Here is a 26,023-nt window from a genome sequence, read left to right as displayed (position 1 = left end):
AAGTTGTGCCTGGGCTGGAATAATACATTACATTTCTCTTGCATTTCAAACCATAATACAAATAAAAAAACAATGTGTTATTTTGTACCAACTTTTACCAGATCTGTGTTATTCTCCTTCTCCTAGTTCACATTTCCACATACTTCAAAGTGTTTCCTTTCAAATGGTATCAAGAATATGCATATCCTTGCTTCAGGTCCTGAGCTACAGGCAGTTAGATTTGGGTATGTAATTTCAGGCGCAAATTTTAAAGGGGATTATTTATACTGTATTGAGTGACAGTGGGAAGTGTAATAGGCAACACGTACAATCACTTAGCAAACCCAAATGTTTAAATTAATCTAATTTTCTGTCTGCATATATACTTGTACAAAATATTATACAAGTGTCTGTTTTCAGTGAGGCAGCATTGACTTAAGTACAGAGTTATGGTTTAAACATGTTTTATTTGATGTAAAATGAACTGCAGCCGAAGTTCATATACCATACCGCAAAATGTAATGGTATCACACTGACCTTAAAGCAAACTACACTGTGAATGAGCATAATTGACGGGCGGAAATGATATTTGAGATACCGACTCAACTAACAAATCTTTTTCACTAATCATATCAGTGCATCTGCTTCATTTCTGACATCTATAAACAATATCCTTCCTGTTCCAAAGATGTATTGAAAATTACAGTGACAAGTTATACTTAGGTGTTAACATGGTAAAACTGTACATAACATTTTAGATATGTCACCAAGGTGAGTACTATATCGCGCATATCATCACCTAAGGCAGGGGTGTCACTCATTCCATTGAGGGCTGCTGGCTTTTCCTTTAAATTAAGACCGAGACAACCAGGTGAGTGCAGTGCCTTACTAATTAGTGACCTTAATTCGTCAAGGAAGGAGCGAAAACCCGCAGACACTCGGCCCTCTGTGGAATGAACTTGACACGTGATCTAAAGCCTAAGCACGTTGTCATTTCAATGTATTCTTGTCTTGCTTTATAGTACGGTGATATTACACTACCTACCCTATAGGCTAGTAATAAACTATTCCAATTAAAATTGAATGGTTGTAATGCATAGACATCTGCCTCAATCATCTACATCAGGGATGTCAGTCATTCCACGGAGGGCCAAGTGTCTGCAGTTTATTTTTTTATTTCAATTAAGACCTCGACAACCCGGTGAGGGGAGTTCCTTAATAATTAGTGACCTTAAATCGTCAATCAAGTACATGGGAGGAGCGAAAACCCACAGCCACTCGGCCCTCCGTGGAATGAATTTCACACATGAAGTAGATGACCAACAATTTTAAGGATTTTCATTGGTTGTTAGATTGCGTAGCTAAACTGAGAACTTATTTTGTGCTTGCAAAAATGATTCCCTTTTTGAGAAATATTTTCCCTTTCACATACAAATTTATAAGTTCTCAATGACAAGCTGTGAAAGCCAAGGTTAATATTATGACCCGATTTCTGGTAAAAATCGGAATCTTCTGATATTCTTCGAGTCCAACAAAACATATAGCACACAAACAAGCACAATATAATAGATGACAGAGCAATCATTTTGATTCTTATTTGGAGAACAACCACGTGTCATCCCAAAAGGCCTTGATACAGACAATGGTTTTCGAGTGAAAATTTGTCGGGGCATGGACTCTACAAGGTGTCGAAAGCGTTCCACAGGGATCCTGGCACGTCTCCAACTTGACAGCACAGTTGTGTCAAGTTGGCTGGATTTTATTTGGGTGGTGAACCATTCTTGATACAAACGGGAAACTTGTGTGAAAAACCTAGCCACGTTGCAGTTCTTGACACAAACCGGTGCGTCTGGCACCTACTACCATACCCCGTTCAAAGGCACTGAAATCTTGTCTTGCTCATTCACCTTCTGATTGACACACATACACAATCCATGTCTCAAGGCTTAAAAATCCTTCTTTAACCTGTCCCCTTCCTTTCATACACTGATTAAAGTGGATTTAACAAGTGACCTCAATAAGGGATCATAGCTTTCACCTGGTCAACTCTGTACCTCAAAGCCAGTGCCACTGCATTTTTTTTCATTGTTCCCCTCTAACCAGGGAGAGATTTAGACCTGGGACACCAGGTGTGTGCAATTATTATCAGGTGAACAGGAAATCCAGCAGGCTCTGGACCTCGTAGGGTAAGAGTTGAATATCCCTGGGCTATGTAATGGAAAGAGCAGGTGTCCTTAATGTTTTTTGTACTCTGTAAGTTACATCTTCAGGCGTTGTAGGAAAGATGCCTAAGTTCCATTGCTATCGGGAAACCGGGTCCTGGACTATCCAGTCCAGACTTTGACAATGATTCAAGAAGACACATTTCAAACCATGAAGTTCTTAGGGACCAGGAGTGAATACCACTGTCTTTGGAGACTAGATACAAGCCTGGGTTTATACACAACCCAGTGGAGGTGTATCTTTAGGGGTTGACAAAAAGTGACAAATCCTTGGGTCTTGCGATTGCCCACAAACTGGCAGTTACCAGGGGTTCCCTGTAGCCCTCTCTCATATTCACTCTGTTCCGAGTACAGGCAGGGTTCTGCAGCTGTCCTAATTAACATGTCCACAATCCACATAGAGAAGAGAGCAAACAGCACCATCATCTGATTCTTGATCAGCCAGCCAAATGTATTTTCTTTGTAGTCCATTAGAATAACAAGTACAAGGGAAGTTTGGTTGGAAGGGAGCTGGGTCTCAAAAGGCAAGGGGACAGAAGAGTAGTATTGCAGTAAAAATATCTGTAAAATCACAGAGGTCTCTAAGTCTGATGTCCGGACACGAAACCGGCCTGGTTGCCACTGTTCAGGATGGACATGAGACGGTCTTCGTCCATGGAGCTGAAGACGTCCAGGTCGTCGAGGACGGCCGGCTGGTTGGAGTTGCCAGGAGAGCTGTCGATCATGCCCTCACTCTGGAGCAGGTTCACGATGCTGTTGGGGTAGTTCATCCAGGTGCTGCCGCCACAGCTGTTGTTGACCACAGGGTTGGTGGCAGGTAAGTGGCAGGGTGCCTGAGAGACCGACACCCTACTGTTCCCTGGCCCCTCTCCAGCCAGACCACTCTGGACCAGCATAGCCTGGAAGTCGTCGATGTTTATGCTATCTAGTGTCCCTGACTGGTGGACCTCAGAGAAGCTGGGGAACTCGGGTAGCTCCTCATCCACCATGGGGCCATCCACCCTGAACTGAGAATCCTGGACAAAGGTAGAGGTGGGCTCTGGGGTAGCGGCTGCGCTCACTGGCTCCTGGGGACTAGCGAAGGTGGAGAAGGTGAAGCCGTGGAGGTCCGAGAGGTTGACGGTGGGGAAGGCCTGTGAGGTGGCTGCAGATGCCTGGGGGTTGGTGGTGAATCGGGCCACGGGGGTGGCTTTGTGTTGGGAGTCCAAGGTCAGGCTGTTGAGGAACTTCCAGGTCTCTGCTGGAGTGGAGGAGGGCTCTGCTTTGGGCTGGGGTTGGAACAGCTGGCCAGGCTGGGGGCTGTTGTAGTAGGGCTGGGGCTTCACAGAGGCGGCACGAGGGGGCGCCACTGGGTTCACTGCAAGAGGGCAAACAGTCAATACCACTGTCCCCTACCCAATGCTGTTGAATTTACAAATTAACTTAGGGTCCCTAAACAGTTATCTATGTTATCTTCTGGCCACTAATGTTACATACAGAACACCCTTAACTGTATGAAGAAGAAACAGCTAAATAAGTAGGATGATTTACCAGGCTGGCTAGCTGCTAGCTTGGCAGTGACTGTTCTTCTGGCAGTGTTGAAAGGCCTCTCTGCTGGCATGGCCCCTGGAATTCAAACATAAACCATCACACATGAACTCCCCCAAAACCATCAGATGAGACAGCTGTCTAGTTCAGTGAGTGACATGGATCATTATAGACACCTACCTGATATGGACCCCAGCTTCAGATTCTGGAACATTCCCTCTGTCCGTTTTCGCTTATCTATCAGTCTATATTCATCTGTATAGTGAAAAAATAAAAGACTTAGCTTGGGTGAAAGGTTTTGCATGACAACCTCACAGCCTACAGGAGTGTCGCCAAAAGAAACCAAACGGGTCGTCATAGTAACGAAAAGGGAAGAGACCTGGGTCAGAGGGCAGGAATTGGAAGTCCATTGGCTCGCTGACCTCGCGGTCCGAGGGCCTGCGGAGCTGCATCTTCACTCTGATTGGCTCGGTCAGGTTGGTGTTGTAGAAGGGCGGGGTACGGAACACGATGGCTACCTGCCTGTGGACGTCCGCCTGGGAGAAGGTGCCCTTCCCCTCCCACGAGTCCTGGAAGAACCGTACCTCGATGTCCTCTGTGGAGGGAACAAAGAAGAGGGTGGAAGTGGGGATGGGAAGGAGGTGAGTTTCTGGCTGGGAGAATTCATTCAGTCCAGCTGACCTGGTAACATTTTGTAACAAAATAATTGGTAGCCCACAGTTTCATGTAATACAGAGGAGATAATAGTCCCTTCGTTCTAAGTTTGAACAATTAAGTGGGCTTATACGCAATACTATCAAATGAGTCTCAATTAGTTAAGTGGTTACTAGTAGGCTTATTCACAATGATTTCAAATGGGTGTCAGTTAAGTAATTAGTTACCAGTGGATTTATACACAATGATTTCAAATGGGTGTCAGTTAAGTAATTAGTTACCAGTGGGCTTATACACCATGATTTCAAATGGATGTCAAATAAGTAAGTGGGTTACCAGTGGGCTGATAAACCATGATTTCAAATGGATGTCAAATAAGTAAGTGGGTTACCAGTGGGCTGATAAACCATGATTTCAAATGGGTGTCAAATAAGTAAGTGGGTTACCAGTGGGCTGATAAACCATGATTTCAAATGGGTGTCAAATAAGTAAGTGGGTTACCAGTGGGCTGATAAACCATGATTTCAAATGGGTGTCAAATAAGTAAGTGGGTTACCAGTGGGCTGATAAACCATGATTTCAAATGGGTGTCAAATAAGTAAGTGGGTTACCAGTGGGCTGATAAACCATGATTTCAAATGGGTGTCAAATAAGTAAGTGGGTTACCAGTGGGCTGATAAACCATGATTTCAAATGGATGTCAATAAAGTAAGTGGTTACCAGTGGGCTTATACACCATGACTTCAAATGGATGTCAAATAAGTAAGTGGGTTACCAGTGGGCTGATAAACCATGATTTCAAATGGGTGTCAAATAAGTAAGTGGGTTACCAGTGGGCTGATAAACCATGATTTCAAATGGATGTCAATAAAGTAAGTGGTTACCAGTGGGCTTATACACCATGATTTCAAATGGGTGTCAAATAAGTAAGTGGGTTACCAGTGGGCTGATAAACCATGATTTCAAATGGATGTCAAATAAGTAAGTGGGTTACCAGTGGGCTGATAAACCATGATTTCAAATGGGTGTCAATTAAGTAATTAGTTACCAGTGGGCTTATACACCATGATTTCAAATGGGTGTCAAATAAGTAAGTGGGTTACCAGTGGGCTGATAAACCATGATTTCAAATGGATGTCAAATAAGTAAGTGGGTTACCAGTGGGCTTATACACCATGATTTCAAATGGATGTCAAATAAGTAAGTGGGTTACCAGTGGGCTTATACACCATGATTTCAAATGAATGTCAAATAAGTAAGTGGGTTACCAGTGGGCTGATAAACCATGATTTCAAATGGATGTCAAATAAGTAAGTGGGTTACCAGTGGGCTTATACACCATGATTTCAAATGGATGTCAAATAAGTAAGTGGGTTACCAGTGGGCTTATACACCATGATTTCAAATGAATGTCAAATAAGTAAGTGGGTTACCAGTGGGCTTATACACCATGATTTCAAATGGGTGTCTGGCAAAGAGGAACTTCAAAAGAGTCCACACACTAACAGGAGAACAAAGCCGTTGAATGCAGGTAAAAAATAACTAACAGGCTCAACTCAATAACACCAACAACAATTGGAGTGTTTGTGTCAGACAAACCTTTTTGCACTTTGTCACAGAGTAGGAAGATCTCATCCCCTCCTCTGCAGCTCCCAGAGTTTCTGTTCACTCGACAGATCTTCAATTCTGCTGTGTTGGGTGCTCCTGTAAGAGAGAGAGAGAGAGAGAGAGACGGGAGTGAAGGAGCGTTAAAGGGCCACAGCACCTGTCTAGTTCATGTTTATAAATAAGTGAAACTGACAGAGTAAACAGTGGAACAGGAACAGCCTGGACAGAAGAATGACAGATGAAGGAGCCAGTGTGTACTCAGTGAGTGTGTGTATCTAAAGATTGTATCTGGTGTGTGTGTGTGTGTGTGTGTGTGTAGCAGACTCACTGTTGTCGTAGATGGGCTGAGACACCACGGGCTCCAGAGGGTGGAGTTCACCGGTAGGTAGAGTAATCGAGGCCTGGAAACAAAGCCTCACTGCATTCAGGTCAAACTCCTCCTCCCACACCTTCGCCTCGGGAACTACCGGCAAAACACAACACATTCAGTCACAAAGCCAAAGGGTGTGGCATCTGGGATTGGCTATCTGGCATTGACAAGTGATAAAACAAAATCGATAGTTACATATCGCAATAATATTTTTCTCATGCTACAGCAAACACAGTGAGCAATATGTTTAACATCAAATTGCAATAAAATCGCAGTATCAAACGCAACATATATAGAATTGTGAGAATCACAATACATATCGTATCGGCACATAAGTATCGTGATAATATGAGGTCTCTGGCAATTCCCAGCCCTAGCATTGACTGTATCATAGTCACAGAGGACAAATACATTACTATTCACACAATATTACTGGATTAAACCAAGGTAAACAAAACATGAAAATGAGATTGGCTGAGTCAATATGTGCATAACTGTCAATGTTATGACAATGGACCGACTGTGTGTGTGTGTGTCTGTCTGTACTCACTGTTAAAGGGGTTGTTTTGGGTCTGCAGTCTACAGGAAACTGCTTCGTTCACATCCTTTTTCTTCACACACTGAATGCCCAGGTTCTGAAAACTGAGATCAGACCGAGAGAGGAGTCAGAGTGAACGTGTGAGATAGTGATCAACCACAAGAGGATGCTTCATTCAACCACGCTCTGGTTCTAGTCTTTAAAAAATCAAGACTATGTGAAACAACTTTTCCTTGACCTAAATGGTCATATAAAGGATTAACTGGTCATCTTTTGGTCATCCAAATATATGTATTCTATCACACTCACACACAGTCTAACCTGTGTACTCGTCTCTCCTGCAAGTCTGCCTCATAGTAGCCATGTTTGCAGTCTTTCCCCACCAGCTCGTGCGGGTGGGGCTTGTGAGGCGGGTTCTTGGTCACCAAGGAGACACGGACACGCAGGGGACCATTGTAGTTGTGCACCTGCATGGGAGCAAACCAGGTTAGCAGGATGTGTGTCATCACTCGCCACAAAATCTCCACCACTTCCTTTCCAAGGTGGGTCATGTCTAGATGGGATACAGCTTCTGTCAAATTTGACATAAATTATATATTTTTTTACATTTTAGCTAACCCTAACCCTTTTCCTAACATTAACCTGACACATGAATTAACCTAACCTGCTGTGTAAGGTATCCTAAACCTGCTAAAAAAAATATATTTTAACAAAAGCTATAGACAAAACCCGTGTTGTGTAGTAGTAAAACAGACAGCTATGGTTATAACTAGACAAAATGACTAATTTGCATAATACATTGTTTAATCATTTATCCATCAACTACAGTATATTAGAATATATGGTGAATGTATCCTTGGTTTTGAAGGTCTCTGAACATCTCAATAAACTACAGTGCAAATAAAGCATGGCCCCTTAATACATAGTTAGCCCAGTGTGCCAATTATGTGTCATTTAAGGGTGCCCTAACCTTGATGGCAGGGTGTGTCTTGGTGGTATCGTTGCTCTTCTCTCCCGGGATGCTGCCCGCCGAGCGCCCCTCACACTTGTACCTGAACCTCATGCCTCTCGGCTTGGGCTGCTCAATGATCTCTATGAAAGAATTCCCTGCAGAGAGAGAGAGAGAAATACACTGTGACCTTCATTCCAATGGGATCTCATTACTATCTCAATGTAACTGATTGGCACACATTCACAATCAATGTCTCAATAGTCTGAAGGCTTAAAATCCTTATTTAACCGGTCTCCTCCCCTTCATGTACACTGATTGAAGTTGATTTCAGTGTATTCATGGATGCCAAGGGAAGTCAGGCTTTTGTCTCTCTGTGTTTCATAATTTTCCTTCAATTCGCAAGAGGCTGAATGGGTCTCGCCGGAGAAAGCATCCGAGCGGGCAAAACAGCGCCTCTCTGTCTCTCTATGTGTAGGCCATCTATCTGATGCTGTCTGGTCAAAAAGAGTATGACATTGTTGTCGCCCGTAGCATTGAATATAAGGGAAGCTGGCGAGCATTTGGCCTCTCGTGATTAATAAAAATGTATTAAATAATAGCCACTCAGCGTTGAGCTAAACTGAGTGAGCTCAACTGTGAATCTATTGCCTGCTCCTGTTGGATTATTCAACCATTGTTCATTCGACGTAGTCTGCATCTGGGTCTTACCTTCATACCTGATAGATAGGGATTTGGACATGTGGTTTTACTTAATTCTCCGCGTTAGCCAATGATTATAACGCCAATTCTGATCCAACCATAAATTCATACATGGTGCCCCTGGCCTGAGACGATGGAAGTTCAATATTTACCTAGATGTAGAAGGCTAATGATAACTAGCTAACGTTGCCCATTAAAGGAAGTTAGGCTAGCGAGCAAACATTTTAGCAAGGTAGCCTACGACAACAAAAAATGTAAGCGTGACGTGTACTGTATCACAGAGTCATATCCCTTTTCGTCAACATGAAAAGAGGTGAGGATGGCATTGGCATTTCTCAACAAGTAGGGTGAGTCAACATGTTTTTTCTACTTGCACGAACACACGAACACACACACACACACAGAAATCAGAACCGTGGACAGCCACATCATATTTAGCTTACGTTGATTGGACTAAATTGTTTTTGGTATCTAAGCATAACTGATTTCATGATGATGAAACGGTGCTGGAATAGTGGAGGCAGCTCCTGTTTTCTTTGCAACTTGTGGTAACTCTCTGTGGTTCTAAATCAGTAGTTGTATAGGCGTCTGAAAATGTCGGAAACATGAACTTGCTTGACCATGCTGTAGGTCATGCTACTGTTGTTCTCCAGTTATGTGATGAAACAAAAACATTTCTGGCTTGGCTTCCCCAGTGATTTTACCCAGTGGTTTCATCTACTGGTGGATTTAACAGGTGACATCAATAAGGGAATCATACAGTACCAGTCAAAAGTTTGGAATCACCTACTCATATTCCAGAGCTTATTTATTTTTTACTATTTTCTACATTGTAAAATAATAGTGAAGACCATCAAAACTATGAAATAACATATAGAATCATGGAGTAACCAAAAAAGTGTTAAACGAATCAAAATATATTTTATATTTGAGATTCTTCAAAGTAGTCACCCTTATACTTGACAGATTTGCACACTTTTGGCATTCTCTCAACCAGCTTCATGAGGTAATCAGCTGGAATGCATTTCAATTAACAGGTGTGCCTTGTTAACAGTTCATTTGTGGAATTTCTTTCCTTCTTAATGCGTTTGAGCCAATCAGTTGTGTTGTGACAAGGCAGGGGTGGTATACAGAAGATAGCCCTATTTGGTAAAAGACCAAGTCCATATTATGGCAAGAACTGCTCAAATAAGCAAATAGAAACAACAGTACATCATTACTTTAAAACATGAAGGTCAGTCAATACAGAACATTTCAAGAACTTTAAAAGTTTCTTCAAGTGCAGTCGCAAAAATCATCAAGCACTATGATGAAACTAGCTCTCATGAGGACCACCACAGGAAAGGAAGACCCAGAGTTACCTCTGCTGCAGAGGATAAGTTCATTAGAGTTACCAGCCTCAGAAATTGCAGCCGAATAAATAATTCACAGAGTTCAAGTAACAGACACATCTCAACATCAACTGTTCAGAGGAGACTGCGTGAATCAAGCCTTCATGGTCGAATTGCTGCAAAGAAACCACTACTAAATGGCACCCCCTTACAATTTCTGGTTGTGACAACCAATCATTTTGCCGTCTGCAACCAAGAAGTAACCAAGAATTGAACTCCCCAACCAATCCGAGACGCCAGTGAAACCAAGAAGTAACCAATAATGAACCAATGAGGATAGAGCTATGGCAGGACCTTTAAACGCTAGAAGAGGACCATGGAAAAATATATTTCCTCTCAGGTCATTTTGTTTGAGTTATCTTAAGTAATGTTAGCTACAACTTTTTGTTGTCTGCTGTTTTCATTGATCATCAACATCAATTGGAATATCTAGCTGGTAAAAATATCTAGCTGGTTAAACCGTTAGTACGGTTAACTAGATTTACAGTGTAGTTACATTAATGCTATCTAACTCGTTAGCAAACTGGTGTTTTGACACTGACACAGTTTATCGAAGTAACGTAGCTAGCTTAATGTCCGATGACTCTGACCATCAAAATAGTCTTAACCCCACTAACGTTATTTCCATACTTATCTGGAGTTATTATTTTCTTATTACCGTAGCTAGCTATCTAAACAAAGTGAGATTTTTATAGCTAGTAGTTGTGTTTTTTCACTCAACTCAGCATCAGCAAACCACTCCTTTTCTCTTTTAATTCATTTTGCAAATTGGACTAGACATAGCTATAGGGCAAATACTATCTTGATATCAAATAGGCTAGTGTCATCATGTTAATTATGAATTAAATGGCACGAGTGATATCCTATGCACTTGCATCTGTTTGTGGTAGAATTGTGCTTTAGCAAGTAGCTAGAGATGACAACATAGGTTGCTAGAGTGAAGGTCATCAGTTGGAACAAATTGTTCCTTACACTGTTCCACGCAAATACACTGGTCAAATAAAATTGTATTTGTCAGATGCACTGAATACAACAGGTGTAGACTTTACAGTGAAATGCTTACTTACGAGCCCTTAACCAACGATGCAGTTCAAGAAAATACCTAAAAAATAAAAGTTAAAAAAAAAGTAAAAATAAGAAAAACAAATATTTAAACAGCAGCAGTAAATAACAATAGTGGGGCTATATACAGGGTGTACCGGTACAGAGTCAATGTGCAGGGGCACCGGGGTCGAGGTAATTGAGATAATTATGTACATGCAGGTAGGGTTGTTAAAGTGGCTATGCATAGATAATAACAGAGTAGTAGCAGCGTGGGGGGTGCAAATAGTCTGGGTAGCCATTTGATTAGCTGTTCAGGAGTCTTATGGCTTGGGGGTAGAAGCTGTTTAGAAGCCTCTTGGACCTAGACTTGGCACTCCGGTACCACTTGCCGTGTGGTAGCAGAGAGAACAGTCTATGACTAGGGTGGCTGGAGTCTTTGACGATTTTTAGGGCCTTCCTCTGACACCGCCTGGTATAGAGGTCCTGGATGGCAGGAAGCTTGGCCCCGGTGATGTACTGGGTCATACGCACTACCCTCTGTAGTTCCTCGCGGTCGGAGGCTGAGCAGTTGCCATACCAGGCAGTGATGCAACCCATCAGGATGCTCTCGATGGTGCAGCTGTAAAATCTTTTGAGGATCTGAGGACCCATGCCAAATCTTTTCAGTCTCCTGAGGGGAATAAGATTTGTCGTGCCCTCTTCACGACTGTCTTGGTGTGCTTGGACCATGTTAGTTTGTTGTTGATGTGGACGCCAAGGAACTCGGTCTTCTTTTTCCTGTAGTCCACAATCTACTCCTTTGTCTTGGTCACGTTGAGGGAGAGGTGGTTGTCCTTGCACCACATGGTCAGGTCTCTGACCTCCTCCCTATAGGCTGTCTCATCGTTGTCATCAGCAAACTTAATGATGGTGTCGGAGTTGAGCCTGGCCGTGCAGTCATGAGTGAACAGGGAGTACAGGAGGGAATTGAGCACGCACCCCTGAGGGGCCCCCGTGTTGAGGATCAGCGTGGCAAATGTGTTGTTACCTACCCTTACCACCTGGGGGCGGGCCGTCAGGAAGTCTAGGATCCAGTTGCAGAGGGAGCCGTTTAGTCCCAGGGTCCTCAGCTTAGTGATGAGTTTTGAGGGCACTATGCTGTTGAACGCTGAGCTGTAGTCAATGAATAGCATTCTCACATAGGTGTTCCTTTTATCCAGGTGGGAAAGGGCAGTGTGGAGTGCAATAGAGATTGCATCATCTGTGGATCTGTTGGTGCGGTATGCAAATTGGAATGGGTCTAAGGTTTCTGGAATAATGGTGTTGATGCGAGCCATGACCAGCCTTTCAAAGCATTTCAAGGCTACAGATGTGAGTGCTACAGGTTGGTAGTCATTTAGGCAGGTTACTTTAGTGTTCTTGGGCACAGGTACTATGGTGGTCTGCTTGAAACATGTTGGTATTACAGACTCAGACAGGGAGAGGTTGAAAATGTAAGTGAAGACACTTGCCAGTTGGTCAGCGCATGCTCGGAGTACAAATCCTGGTAATCCGTCTGGCCCAGCGGCCTTGTAAATGTTGACCTGTTTAAAGGTCTTACTCACATCGGCTGCGGAGAGCATGATCACACAGTCATCTGGAACAGTTGACGCTCTCATGCATGTCTCAGTGTTGCTTGCCTCGAAGCGAACATAGAAGTTATTTAGCTCGTCTGGTAGGCTCGTGTCACTGGGCAGCTCACGGCTGTGCTTCCCTTTGTAGTCTGTAATAGTTTGCAAGCCCTGCCACATCCGACGAGCGTCAGAGCCGGTTTGGTACAATTAAATCTTAGTCCTGTATTGACGCTTTGCCTGTTTGATGGTTCATCGGAGGGTATAGCAGGATTTCTTATAAGCTTCCGGGTTACAGTCCCGCTCCTGGAAAGCGGCAGCTCTACCCTTTAGCTCAGTGCGAATGTTGCCTGTAATCCATGACTTCTGGTTGGGGTATGTACGTACAGTCACTGTGGGGACGACATCCACTTATTGATAAAGCCAGTGACTGATGTGGTGTACTCCTCAATGCCATCGGTAGAATCCCAGAACATGTTCCAGTCTGTACTAGCAAAAACGTCCTGCAGTTTAGCATCTGCTTCATCTGACCACTTTTTTATAGACCGAGTCAGTGGTGCTTCCTGCTTTAATTTTTGCTTGTAGCCAGGAATCAGCAGGATAGAGTTATGGTCAGATTTGCCAAATGGAGGGCGAGGGAGAGCTTTGCATGCGTCTGTGTGTGGAGTAGATGTGGTCTAGAACTTTTTTACCTCTCGTTGCACATTTAACATGTTGATAGAAATTCGGTAAAGCTGATTTAAGTTTCCCTGCATTAAAGTCATCGGCCACTAGGAACGTCGCCCCTGGATGTGCGTTTTCCTGTCTGCTTGTGGCGGAATACAGCTCATTTAGTGAGGTTTTAGTTCCGTCCTCGCTCTGTGGTGGTATATAGACAGCTACAAAAAAAACAGATGAAAACTCTGGGTAAATAGTGAGGTCTGCAGCTTATCATAAGATATTCCAACTCAGGCGAGCAAAACTTTGAGACTTCCTTAGATATCGTCCACCAACTGTTGCTTACATAAATGCATAGGCCCCTGCCCCGTGTCTTACCAGAGGTTGCTGTTCTGTCTTGCCGATAAAGTGAATAACCCGCCAGCTCTATGTTCTTAATGTCGTCGTTGATCCACGACCCGGTGAAGCATAAAATATTTCCGTTTTTAATGTCCCGTTGGTAGGATATACGTGCTTTCAGTTCGTCACATTTATTTTCTAGCGATTGAACGTTAGCTAGCAGAACAGAGGGCAAGGGCAGATTAGCCACTCGTCACCTGGTCCTCACAAGGCACCCTGATCTTTTGCCTCAAAATATACATTTCCTTCTCCAGCGAATCACGGGGATCACATCTGGCCGGGTGTCAACAGTATATCCTTCGCGTCAAACTCATTGAAGAAAAACTCTTTGTCCAGTTTGAGGTGAGCAATCCCAGTTCTGATGTCCAGAAGCTCTTTTCGGTCATAGGAGACGGTAGCAGCAACGTTATGTACAAAACAAGTTGCAAACGACGCGAAAAAACAAACAAAATAGCATGATTGGTTGAGGGCCGATAAAACGGCAGCCCTACCCACCGGCGCCATCATCTTGACTGGTAATGGCAATATAATGCAATTAATAATCTAATACAGCATTTATATTTTATACAAACAGCAACACATTTCTCTTTGTGAAATGTTATTATAGAATTATTCCATACTCAATCCTGTGTATGCTCATATATTTATGTGGGTTTTTTTCTTTGGGGGAGCTGATAGGTTTGGAGTACCTCTTTGATCAAACTGGTTTGGTGCTGCAGGATTACAAGGCTGCCATTGAGGACCTGGAAACAGGTGATCCTGATGTCCAAGGGGAGGATGATGAGGGCTTTGTGGAGCTTGTGGAATTTCAGGACCTGACAGTTCCAGTGGTGGAGACAGCCCTGCCTCTTGTTGGCCCCTTTAGTCCTACTCCCACCCCCTCTACCATAATCCAGTCCACAGCTGCATCAGTCAGTCCCCTGTCCTCCACTCCTGTTCGGGTTAATGTTACTCCTTAGTCCAGGACCATAAATGTTCTTTTTAAAGTGTGAATTGACTCTGGCAGTCAAAACAGCCAAATACACCTTCTGAACGTGAATCGATTCTCAATTCCGGTACAGGTTTAGAAACATAAAACACAGCAAAATAATTTCACATGCAAAATACACACTTCCTGTACACTGTTTTAACACAGTTGCAGCCAAGCATATTTTTTTGTGACAACATGTTGCGGCGCCCTTCTTCTGTTTACACATAGGTGTTGGGAGACACAGATAGCTTTTTAGCACAGGTAGTCGACTCTGAAAACACGACCTGTAACATGGAGATATGGCCGTGTGGTAAGGTAACATTAAACCTATAAACGGTGGGTATAATTTTAACCTTTTGTTTAGAGAGTCTGGGCTCTAAACAAAACTCCCCCGTACAGAAGAAGCCTTCATCCAATGACTCTTATGTGTAATGTAATGAAGTGAGAGTCATAATCAGCAGGCTACCTCAGGAGAAGCAAAGAGTTGGAATACAAAACTAAATATACAGTGAGCTCCAAAAGTATAGGGATAGTGAAATATTTGGTTGTTTTGGCTCTGTACTGCAGCACTTTGGGTTTGAAATGACACAAATTTAATTGAGGGTATTTTCATCCATTTACAGCACTTTTTATTACAGCACTTTTTGTACATAGACCCCCCCATTTAAGTGGGACAAATATTGGGACAAATTAACTTATGTGTATTAAAGTAGTCAAAAGTTTAGTATTTGGTCCCATATTCCTAGCACACAATGATTACATCAAGCTTGTGTCTCTACAAACTGTTGGACACTCTTTGTTTTGGTTGTGTTTCAGATGATTTTGTGCCCAATAGAAATGACTGTTTTTTAATGTATTGTGTCATTTTGGAGTCAATAGAATATGTTTCTAAACACTTCTACATTAATGTGGATGATACCAGGATTACAGATAGTCCTGATGAATTCTGAATAATGATGAGTGACAAAGTTACAGACGCACAAATATCATGCTGTATGACATAAGGGCTATGTTGAGAGGTAGCTTGCAAGTAAGCATTTCATTGCACTGTTTACACCCTGCTGTATTCTGTATATATGATTCATAAAAATTGGGTTTGATTTGATTTGATTTTTGACAGTAAGGATGCTTGCCATTTCAGGAGACATAGTTCTGAAAGAGAGGACACCGGGGCTACTGTATATCTCTGGATACATTTATCCAGGAGGGCTGTACTGCTTCGAGTTGGCAACCTAGCAACAAGGCACACTTGCTGGGTCAACATGAGATGCAGTTCAGCCTTTAGAGGAAGCAGACCTTCAAGTAGGTTGTTGAAAATGCTCTGGTATGCTGGGTATTTGGTGGCATTGATGAAGAGTGACGCAAAAAAACATGCTGCCAATCGGTTGACTTTGAAGGAGTACCTGGAGGTCCCACCCCACCATCCAGTCCACACATCTACCGGCATCAGTCCTCCACTCCTGTATGTACTACTCCACCACCAGCTGGGACTCTGTCCATGGGCTTGACACCTGTGCCCTGCTGGGCCTCTGTTCATGATCTCCACACCTGTGCCCGCCTGGGCCTCTGTTCATGATCTCCACACCTGTGCCCGGCTGGGCCTCTGTTCATGATCTCCACACCTGTGCCCGGCTGGGCCTCTGTTCATGATCTCCACACCTGTGCCCTGCTGGGCCTCTGTTCATGATCTCCACACCTGTGCCCTGCTGGGCCTCTGTTCATGATCTCCACACCTGTGCCCGCCTGGGCCTCTGTTCATGATCTCCACACCTGTGCCCTGCTGGGCCTCTGTTCATGATCTCCACACCGGTGCCCGCCTGGGCCCCTGTTCATGATCTCCACACCGGTGCCCGCCTGGGCCCCTGTTCATGATCTCCACACCGGTGCCCGTCTGGGCCTCTGTTCATGATCTCCACACCTGTGCCCTGCTGGGCCTCTGTTCATGATCTCCACACCGGTGCCCGTCTGGGCCTCTGTTCATGATCTCCACACCGGTGCCCTGCTGGGCCTCTGTTCATGATCTCCACACCTGTGCCCTGCTGGGCCTCTGTTCATGATCTCCACACCTGTGCCCGTCTCTGTCTTTGAATTTCACACCTATGCTCGGCTGTCCCTCAGTCAGCCCCGTACTCTGCTCCTTCTGATGGAGCCAGCGATCAGTCGCTCTCCATTTTCAGTAAATTATATATAATTGTAATTATTTGTGTTCAACTGTTTGTCCCTCTGTGGTGTTTATTTAACTGTTTAAACAGCATCATTTGTCATTGATGTATTTCTCAACAGTATTATCCCCTTCCTCTTAATTCACTCTGAGCACAAAAGCCCTTAGCTGAATTCTGTAATTACATTTTGATCAAGTGTCAGTCTTTGAATGCTCCATTCTATAAACTATTTCATGTTCCTGCCTGTGTGCCGTGTGCACTGATTCCAAACAATTAGATATATTTGTCATTCTCACGTCTTCCTCCAATTCTGTGTCTTGAATTACTTTCTTGATTTACATTTAAAACAATTTAGCCAACATTACGTGTTCAATGTGAACTTGATATTAAATGTAAAGATTAAGCCATTTTTGGTGTTGTTGAGATAAACAAGATTTAACTCCTGTGGTGTTTAGGCTTAACACATTTCGGCTCCCCTTCTATAGGTTTGAATCCTGTAGAGGGTGAGCGGTTTGACAATAAGAGACGGGTTTTCATTCGGAAAAGTGATGGATGATGATGACAGATTTACGGGCTGAGAGGAACAATGATTGTCGGATGAAGCTCAATGCTTTTCTACTCTCAGATTGTCACGGTAAGGAAAATAAAGCATTAAAAAACTATTAAAAGCTAAATACAGCCGTGTCGGGATTCGATACAGGGTCGACATCGGCTAGTATGTTCATTCTTGGTAGAAAATGCGCCCCGAATTCGCTACGCTTGTTAATTCCTGGTGGCACATCCTCGACTGATGAGCTATATCCTTGGCGCACCAATAAGAAGAAGAGACTTGCTTGGGCCAAGAAACACAAGCAATGGACATTAGACCGGTGGAAATCTGTCCTTTTGGTCTGATGAGTCCAAATTTGAGATTTTTGGTTCCAACCACCGTGTCTTTGTGAGACACTGAGTAGGTGAACGGATGATCTCTGCATGTGTGGTTCCCACCGTGAAGCATAGAGGAGGTGTGATGGTGCTTTGCTGGTGACACTATCAGTGATTTATTTAGAATTCAATGCACACTTAACCAGCATGGTTACAGCTGAGCGCAAACCAGATAGGATATCATTTGTTTTTCAACAGGACAATGACCCAACACCCCTCCAGGCTGTGTAAGGGTTATTTTACCAAGGAGAGGGATGGAGTGCTGCATCAGATAACCTGGCCTCCACAATCACCCAACCTCAACCCAATGGAGATGGTTTGGGATGAGTTGAACTGCAGAGTGAAGGAAAAGCAGCCAACAAGTGCTCAGCATATGTGGGAACTCCTTCTAGACTGTTGGGAAAGCATTCCAGGAGAAGCTGGTTGAGAGAATACCAAGAGTGTGCACAGCTGTCATCAAGCCAAAGGGTGGCTACTTTGAAGAATCTCAAATATAAAATATATTTTGATTTGTTTAACACTTATTTGTTTACTACACGATTCCATGTGTGTATAAAGAAAAACCCTTGAATGAGTAGGTATGTCCAAACTTTTGACGAGTACTGTAGCTTTCACCTGGATTCACCTGGTCAGTCTATGTCATGGAAAGAGCAGTGTATGTATATCGGTATGTGTTTCAAAATAAAGCTGATGCTTCACGTGAATACAGTCATGATAAGGGAGAAGCCATAAAGTGAACAGAGACAAACAGGTCACAGGTCAACAGCGTGATATAACTCTCCTTACCTTGTTTCAAAGGGGGCTGTCCCCATCCATACATTCCTATGGAGATGGGAGAAATTGACACAAAAACATTTACTAGAACAAATAAGTCAGTAAGAAACAACTATCAACCAAAATCCACGACCCATAATCCCCCTCAACTATTCTCAGATGAGAAAAGGCAGACAAGAACTGCTAACATTGAAGATCACAACAGCTTCGCGGTACAAATGCAGCTCCTCCATAAGCAGAAGGGTGTTAACTAAAAGTAGAAGTTAAAGGGGGAAGTTCACCCTCAACTCCTACACTATGAGGTCTGGAGCTTGATGGTTTTCTGTTCTACCTGATAATTAATTGTTCCCACCTGGTGTCCCAGGTCTAAATCAGTCCCTGATTAGAGGGGAACAATGAAAAAAATGCAGTGGAACTGGTTTCGATGTCCAGAGTTGAGTTTGAGGGCCCTGGACCCTTCAAAAACCAAAATGTGCACCCATTGGGGTCCTGAGGACAGAGTTTGGGAAACCCAGATTTAGATGTAGCTTATAAGAGAATTCTACCCCCTATTTTCGCATTGAAATCCAGGAAGTAGATTAATGCGTGCAGCGAGTCGGGTCGTCACTAGTTACCACAGCCACAAAGTCATAAAACATGTCTATCTCTACAATTTATCTTCTTAAATGTGATTTTAATTATAACCTTAAAAGTAGCATTTTTATATAAAAATACAGAAATATAAATACTCGAGCAATGGACCTACAAACTGTCTGGGGCGATGACAAATGGCTAGGCAAGTGTTATAAACGGCCTAGGAATGTTTTGGGGTGAACTCCCCCTTAAATATTATTTTTTTATTTTTTTATTTAACCTTTATTTAACTAGGCAAGTCATTTAAGAACAAATTCTTATTTACAACGACGACCTAGGAACAGTGGGTTAACTGCCTTGTTCAGGGGGAAAACTACAGATTTTTACCTTGTCAGCTCGGGATTCAATCCAGCAAACTGGCCCAATGCTCTAACCACTAGGCTACCTGCTGCCCCAAATATGCAAAGCTAAATGCATTGAAAACAAAGGAGGTTCCTCTACAATAGCAGGCAAGGTATAACTGCTCATAATGTCTGAGTGAACTGCGGATTAATAAAGAAAAGTAAACACAGAGGAAATAAAGATAGATTACCATTCTTTTTACCACCTGACATCACGTCTATTGTGTCTGAAAGAGTTCAATAGAGCAGTCGGTTTGTAGAACACATCTAAAATACAGACGTTTTCTAGTTCATTGGAAAAGGACTGGAGACTGTGTTTCTTCCTTGATAGTCTATGGTCGATTCTGCATCAACTGGGTAGACAAGATTGATTACACATGGTGTTTGAGCATGGATTGAGTTGAGTGTTATTACATGACATTAACATTTTTAGAAAGCTTTCAAAGCCTCCCTTATGTTGTAGCTTTGATGATTGTATAGTTAACTTTGACAATGATGTTCAACTCCTGATAAAATATTACTCGATTTTCAGACTCATTTTTAAACCAATGTAAATAATGCAGCAGGAACGAATACATGTATAACTTAGGCTATATTGACAAGAGGTTGAAATTAAGTAGTGAAAGTGGGTGCTCATCAAATCAAATTTATTTATAAAGCCCCTTTTACATCAGCAGATGCCACAACGCGCTTATACAGAAACCCAGCCTAAAGCCCCAAACAGCAAGCAATGCAGAAGCCCACTGTTACCAAACTAAGGCTATCTTCAAAGCGAAAGTAACGCCCCGGCGACCCAAATGACAAACCTAGTGCCTTTATTATTTCAATGTGCCATCGCCGACTGTCCCAACACGTGACATATTACAAGAACGTTTCCTTTTTTTGAGGGGCAAATATGTGTGAGACGCGCCTCGCGCATGTGTGCTGTCCATTCCTCAGTGGTGTTGTAGAACTGATTTGGTTACAACGTATCCAGCTTGTTGACGTTCGACCTTCAAGCCTATTAGGTACAATGTAACTTTGAGTCACATTGTTGTTGCATTGCTTTATTAACCTGTTATTAACCTATCCGCGCAAAACCTCGCTGTGACGACGTATGACGATTTCCTAAATGTCATACATTGTAAACATTTAGGCATTAAACATACAGCTACATCTATCAAATAGGCATATGCAACGTTGTGTAAACATTATGAAGTCATTTCGGGGACATTGTCCCCTTAATAATTAAGCTAGGCGTCAACAAAGTTGTATAATTGGTCATACAAGGGAAATATCTCCCTGCGGCTAAAGTCAAATATATCGGAGAATCGCGTAGCCTAGGCCTCTTGACTGTCGCACTACCCTAGTGTTGGGATAAAAAGGCATCCATAATGTGCATAGGCTATACAGCTTCAATGTCACGAAGGATCACGTTCTACTAGATATGATGTAAAATAATACATCTATAATAGATGTGGGCCTATCCCAAACCAAACTTCCTAGTAGGCTACAGTGCTGGCAAGTCGCGGACAGTGATCTCCATTATGTTGTATTGACTCCTCCCGCGGTAGTACAAAACCAATGGTATCGGGGCTTCCCCTTGTGAGCAAACAAGTTGCTAAGCTTCACACGAGACTCGAAAATGCATTTACTTTGAGGATCAGTTTGTAAACAAACTTACCATCCATTTCCGACTTCTACTTCTGCCACGTTGGTTATTGGAATAGCCTTTCCCCTAGGGTGTTTGTCCCTTGAAAACAGGTAAATTTGTAAACTTGTCGTGACAGATCGCTCTTTAGCCACCTCCGCCTTGAAGTCTCCAATGTAACTTGCCACCACCCCCTAAAATGGGGCGGAAATACCCAAATGACGTAAAGGAACAGAAAATGTATATTGGTTTCGTAGCAGTCATAACACATTTAAAGTTAAAAACAGTCACAAGGACCGACTGTGAGATTGAGTGCAATTTAACTGCGTCTTTGTAGCCACTATGTTGCGCAAATTTTACAATAAAGTAGGCATATCTACAGTATTTCTATTCTGTTGATATGTTCAAACTGAGTTGATGGAGAATAAATATTTCAACATAGGCTACCAAACCATTGTATTTTACTATCTTGTAAAGTCCAGTGGTTCCCAAACTGTGAGGTGCATCCCAAGAGGATACGCAAATATAACAAATATATACAGTACCAGTCAAAAGTTTGGACACACCTACTCATTCCAGGTATTTTCTTTATTTTCACTATTTTCTACATTGTAGAATAATAGTGAAGACATCAAAACTATGAAGTAACACATATGGAATCATGTAGTAACCAAAAAAGTGTTAAACAAATAAAAATATATTTTATATTTGAGATTCATCCAAGTAGCCACCCTTTGCCTTGATGACAGTTTTGCACACGCTTGGCATTCTCTCAACCAGTTTCATGAGGTAATCACCTGGAATGCATTTCATTTATCAGGTGTGCCTTCTTAAAAGTTAATTTGCGGAATTTCTTTCCTTCTTAATGAGTTTGAGCCAATCAGTTGTGTTGTGACAAGGTAGTGGTGGTATACAGAAGATAGCCCTATTTAGTAAAAGACCAAGTCTATATTATCGCAAGAACAGCTCAAATAAGCAAACAGAAACGACAGTCCATCATTACTTTAAGACATAAAGGTCAGTCTTAGAAAGTTTCTTCAAGTGAAATCGCAAACACCATCAAGCACTATGATGAAACTGGCTTTCATGAGGACCGCCACAGGAAAGGAAGACCCAGAGTTACATCTGCTGCAGACACATCTCAACATCAACTGTTCAGAGGAGACTGCATTGAATCAGGCCTTCATGGTCGAATTGCTGCAAAGAAACCACTACTAAAGGACACCAATAAGAAGAAGAGACTTGCTTGGGCCAAGAAACATGAGTAATGGACATTAGACTGGTGGAAATCTGTCCTTTGGTCTGATGAGTCCAAATTTGAGATTTTTGGTTCCAATTGCATTGTCTTTGTGCGATGCAGAGTAGGTGAACGGATGATCTCTACATGTGTGGTTCCCACCGTGAAACATGGAGGCGGAGGTGTGATGATGTGGGGGTGCTTTGCTGGTGAAACTGTCTGTGATTTATTTAGAATTCAAGGCACACTTAACCAGCATGGCTACCACAGTATTTTGCAGTGATACGCCATACCATCTAGTTTGCGTTTAGTGGGACTATCATTTGTTCTTCAACAAGACAATGACCCAACACACCTCCAGGCTGTGTAAGGGCTACTTGACCAAGATTCCATATGTGTTATTTCATAGTTTTGATGTCTTCACTATTATTCTACAATGTAGAATAATAGTAAATATAAATAAAAACCCTTGAATGTGTAGGTGTGTCCAAACTTTTGACTGGTACTGTATATATTTTTTAAGGAACTCAGACCGGCTTTCAACTTACTCTCGAAAGTTGTAATAATAGAATGCACAAGGTGCAATTTTTAAATTGGGTGTGTATCACCAGTTTTCCTCTTGCCCTGTCAGTCATTGCATACCTTAGAGAGCTATTTATAACTTGTCAGAAATGTCCAGATCAACTAGCCTATGTCAGCTAACATTTTTAGCTAGGTTGTTTAGCCCATAGATTTTGTAGTCATGGCAAAATGTATAGAATTGCAAGAGAATTTGCTTTAAAACTGCAATATTTTTCTGCACCACATATCAAAATGTGTATAATTGCAGGAAATAAGCTTTAAACCTGAAAAAATGTCTCTCTGCCAACAAGAAGGATGTGAACAGTTTGTGTCATGAACAGCGATTGTGCCCATAGAAATAGACAATGCTGGAAGGGGGGCCTGAGTGAAACATTTTGGGAATCACTGTTAAAAGCTACAGAACTCGCCCACTTGGGCACGGACATCCATTCAACGTCTATTCCCTGTTGGTTCAACGTCATTTCATTGAAATGATGTGGAAACAACGTTGATTCAACCAGTGTATGCCCAGTTGGAGGCCAGTGGTCTACCGGCATGTGGTTTCATTATTTTGTTCCTTAAACAATTTGTCCATAAAAAGGCCAATTGCCTATAAACTATATTTAGTTTGTTGTACATGTAGGCTATGTATACTGAACAAAACTATCAATGCAACATGTAAAGTGTTTTTTTTCTAAAATGTTGTGCTCAAATTTGTTTACATCCCTGTAAGTGAGCATTTCTCCTTTGCCAAGACAATCCATCCACCTGTCAGGTGTGGCATATCAAGAAGCTGATTAAACAGCATGATCATTACACAGGTGCTGGGAACAATAAAAGGCCACTCTAAAATGTGCAGTTTTGTCACACAACACAATGTCACAGATGTGTCAATTTTGAGGGAGTGTGCAATTGGCATGCTGACTGCAGGAATGTCCACCAGAGCTGTGGCCAGAGAATTGAATGTTCATTTCTCTACCATAAGCCGCCTCCAACGTTTTTTTGAGAATTTGGCAGTACGTCCAACCGGCCTCACAACCTCAGACCAGATGTTAGCACGCCAGCCCAGGTCCTCCACATCTGGTTTCTTTACCTGCGGGATCATCTGAGACCAGCACCCAGACAGCTGATGAAACTGAGGGATATTTCTGTCTGTAATAAAGCCTTTTTACAGACAATTTTGATTGACTGGAGCTGGCCCCCCAGTGGCTATTCCCCTGCCTAGTCATGTGAAATCCATAGATTAGGGCTTGATGAATGTATTTCAATTGACTATGTCCTTATATGAACTGTAACTCAGTAAAATCGTTGAAATTGTTGCATGTTGCATTTATATTTTTGTTCAGTATATATAACACAGATTGGTAACCTATACTGTCTTGGATAGAGGTAAAGGATAAAGTCACCACCTTTATACTGGTGAACTACTCCGGCTTTTGGATCATGCAGCGCGCCATGTGGCCAGAGGGAGGCACCAAAAGCCAAATTTGGAATCGACAGTTGACCCATCGCCCTCTAGAGTCTCCAAAATCTCTCGTGGACAGACTACATAAACATAATGGCACCGTTAATCGAGCATCTGACCAATTACGCGAGACTTTCAGTTCTCAACTCCAAGAGAATCAAGAATCCCATTGCAGGAGTAATAAAAACCAGCCAGTTTATAAGATTTCCAGTCATTTCAATCAAATAAATTCACCCATTTTGAAGTGATTTGCATATAGACTACTGAGATGTTTTATATGGGGAAAAAAATCCTCAAACATTATACGCATTACACAATGAATTAAGAAATTGCAAATTGCAATTCCCTTTCCTGAAATATGGCCATGGCTAATCATCATTATGCATAGGCCTTTATTGGATTTCATCAATAGGTTCATTTGGCTATTTCTGCATACTTGTTATTGATCCATAACACACAGACACTAGCAGACACCTATTTTGATTAGTCCTACATGTTCTTAGCTGTGTTATTACCATTGAACCTGTGGCATTATAGGCCTATAGTATACGTCTACAGTGTTTTCCCAGTACAAAACACCTTCGGGCAGAGAGACCCGGGAACGTGCATTCCGCTGGCTGTGAGTCGGTGGCGGTGTTCATGTGGTGCCTGCCAGGGACTGTGGCATCAGTAAGCAGTGGAGAGAGAGTGCTGTTTGAGAGCACCACCCACTACAGAAATGGCGGAGGGGGAATTGGACGTAGACTCGCTGATCGCCCGACTATTAGAGGGTGAGTGTATCATAGTTTTTATATTTTTTAAATCACATTTTAAATCAGGGGGCTGGCCATTGCGTTGCGGTCTAAAACACTGTCCTTGCAGTGGAGGCCCTGGTTCGAGGGAAGGAGAGACCGGGGTGTAATCGCTAGCCAAACAGTTGCTAAAACGAGTGTTTCTATTGGACAAATTCAGGAAGGTCCTTCCGCGTTTCGTTCCGTTTTATTTCGTTTAAGAAACGTTTTGCAACAGAATCGCGTAATGAATAAGGACCGGGAGTTTAAGGTATATGTTTAGCCATAGTGAAAGGATACTTAAACATTTTGGAAATGAAAACCTTTATCTACTTCCCCAGAGTTAGATGAACTCGTGGATACCATTGTTATGTCTCTGCATGCAGTTTGAAAAAACGTTTCTGTTAGCACAATTGTCTCTGTTTGCGGTTTAAAGGAAGTTACTAACTAGAGTTGTCGCAATAACTTGAAGTTTAAGGTAACTCATATAAAATGTATTTGTTACGTGCTTTATAAACAACAGGTGTAGACTAACAGTGAAATGCAGTGCCAGCTCTAGCCTTTTCGGGACCCTAAGCAAGTTTTGGTTGGAGGGCCCCCCATCTCACTGCAAAACAGGTCAGGGCCACTGGGCAAGTGCCCTTCATGCCCGGTCGGTATTCGGCCACGATTACTTCAAGTTTAGATAGCTCGCTAGACTAACTACCAATCAAAAAATGGGTAGCTGACATAGCTAATTGAGTGGCTGTCAGTGAAAAAAGGGAGGGGGGTTTGGGTCGGGGCCCCCTAGTGGCCTGGGGCCCTAAGCGACCGTTTATGTTGCTAATACCCTGGTGAAATGCTTACTTACAGGCCTTCCCAACTATGCAGAGATTATTATTATTTTTAAATAGTAGAAAAATATAGAGCAATTATAACACTAGGAAT

General features: G+C 42.6%; 2 protein-coding genes across 2 annotated transcripts in view; one reads left to right on the top strand and one right to left on the bottom strand.

Moving 5' to 3' along the window:
- Window positions 1–426: 426 nt before the first annotated feature.
- LOC129865834 (transcription factor p65-like) lies at window positions 427–21,260 on the bottom strand. The gene is made up of 11 exons (XM_055938859.1): window positions 21,097–21,260; window positions 18,472–18,507; window positions 7,869–8,005; window positions 7,220–7,365; window positions 6,911–7,002; window positions 6,319–6,453; window positions 5,982–6,086; window positions 4,108–4,323; window positions 3,909–3,983; window positions 3,732–3,806; window positions 427–3,558 (listed from the first exon to the last, which is right to left on the bottom strand). The coding sequence occupies exons 1-11, from the start codon at window positions 21,101–21,103 to the stop codon at window positions 2,783–2,785; spliced, it is 1,800 nt and encodes a 599-aa protein (XP_055794834.1). The 5' UTR covers window positions 21,104–21,260; the 3' UTR covers window positions 427–2,782.
- A 3,706-nt stretch (window positions 21,261–24,966) lies between these two features.
- The window catches only part of LOC129865833 (serine/threonine-protein phosphatase PP1-beta catalytic subunit-like), a 40,660-nt gene continuing 39,603 nt past the window's right edge, over window positions 24,967–26,023 (top strand). Inside the window, exon 1 of the mRNA XM_055938858.1 lies at window positions 24,967–25,096. Coding sequence (XP_055794833.1) covers window positions 25,045–25,096 — 52 coding nt within the window. The 5' untranslated portion in view covers window positions 24,967–25,044. The remainder of the gene's footprint in view (window positions 25,097–26,023) is intronic.

Source organism: Salvelinus fontinalis, chromosome 11 (assembly GCF_029448725.1).
Source record: "Salvelinus fontinalis isolate EN_2023a chromosome 11, ASM2944872v1, whole genome shotgun sequence".
In the NCBI taxonomy this organism is placed as follows: Eukaryota; Metazoa; Chordata; class Actinopteri; order Salmoniformes; family Salmonidae; genus Salvelinus; species Salvelinus fontinalis.
The sequence above is the reverse complement of the archived record's forward strand: the minus strand, read 5'-3'. Positions and strand labels throughout refer to the sequence as shown.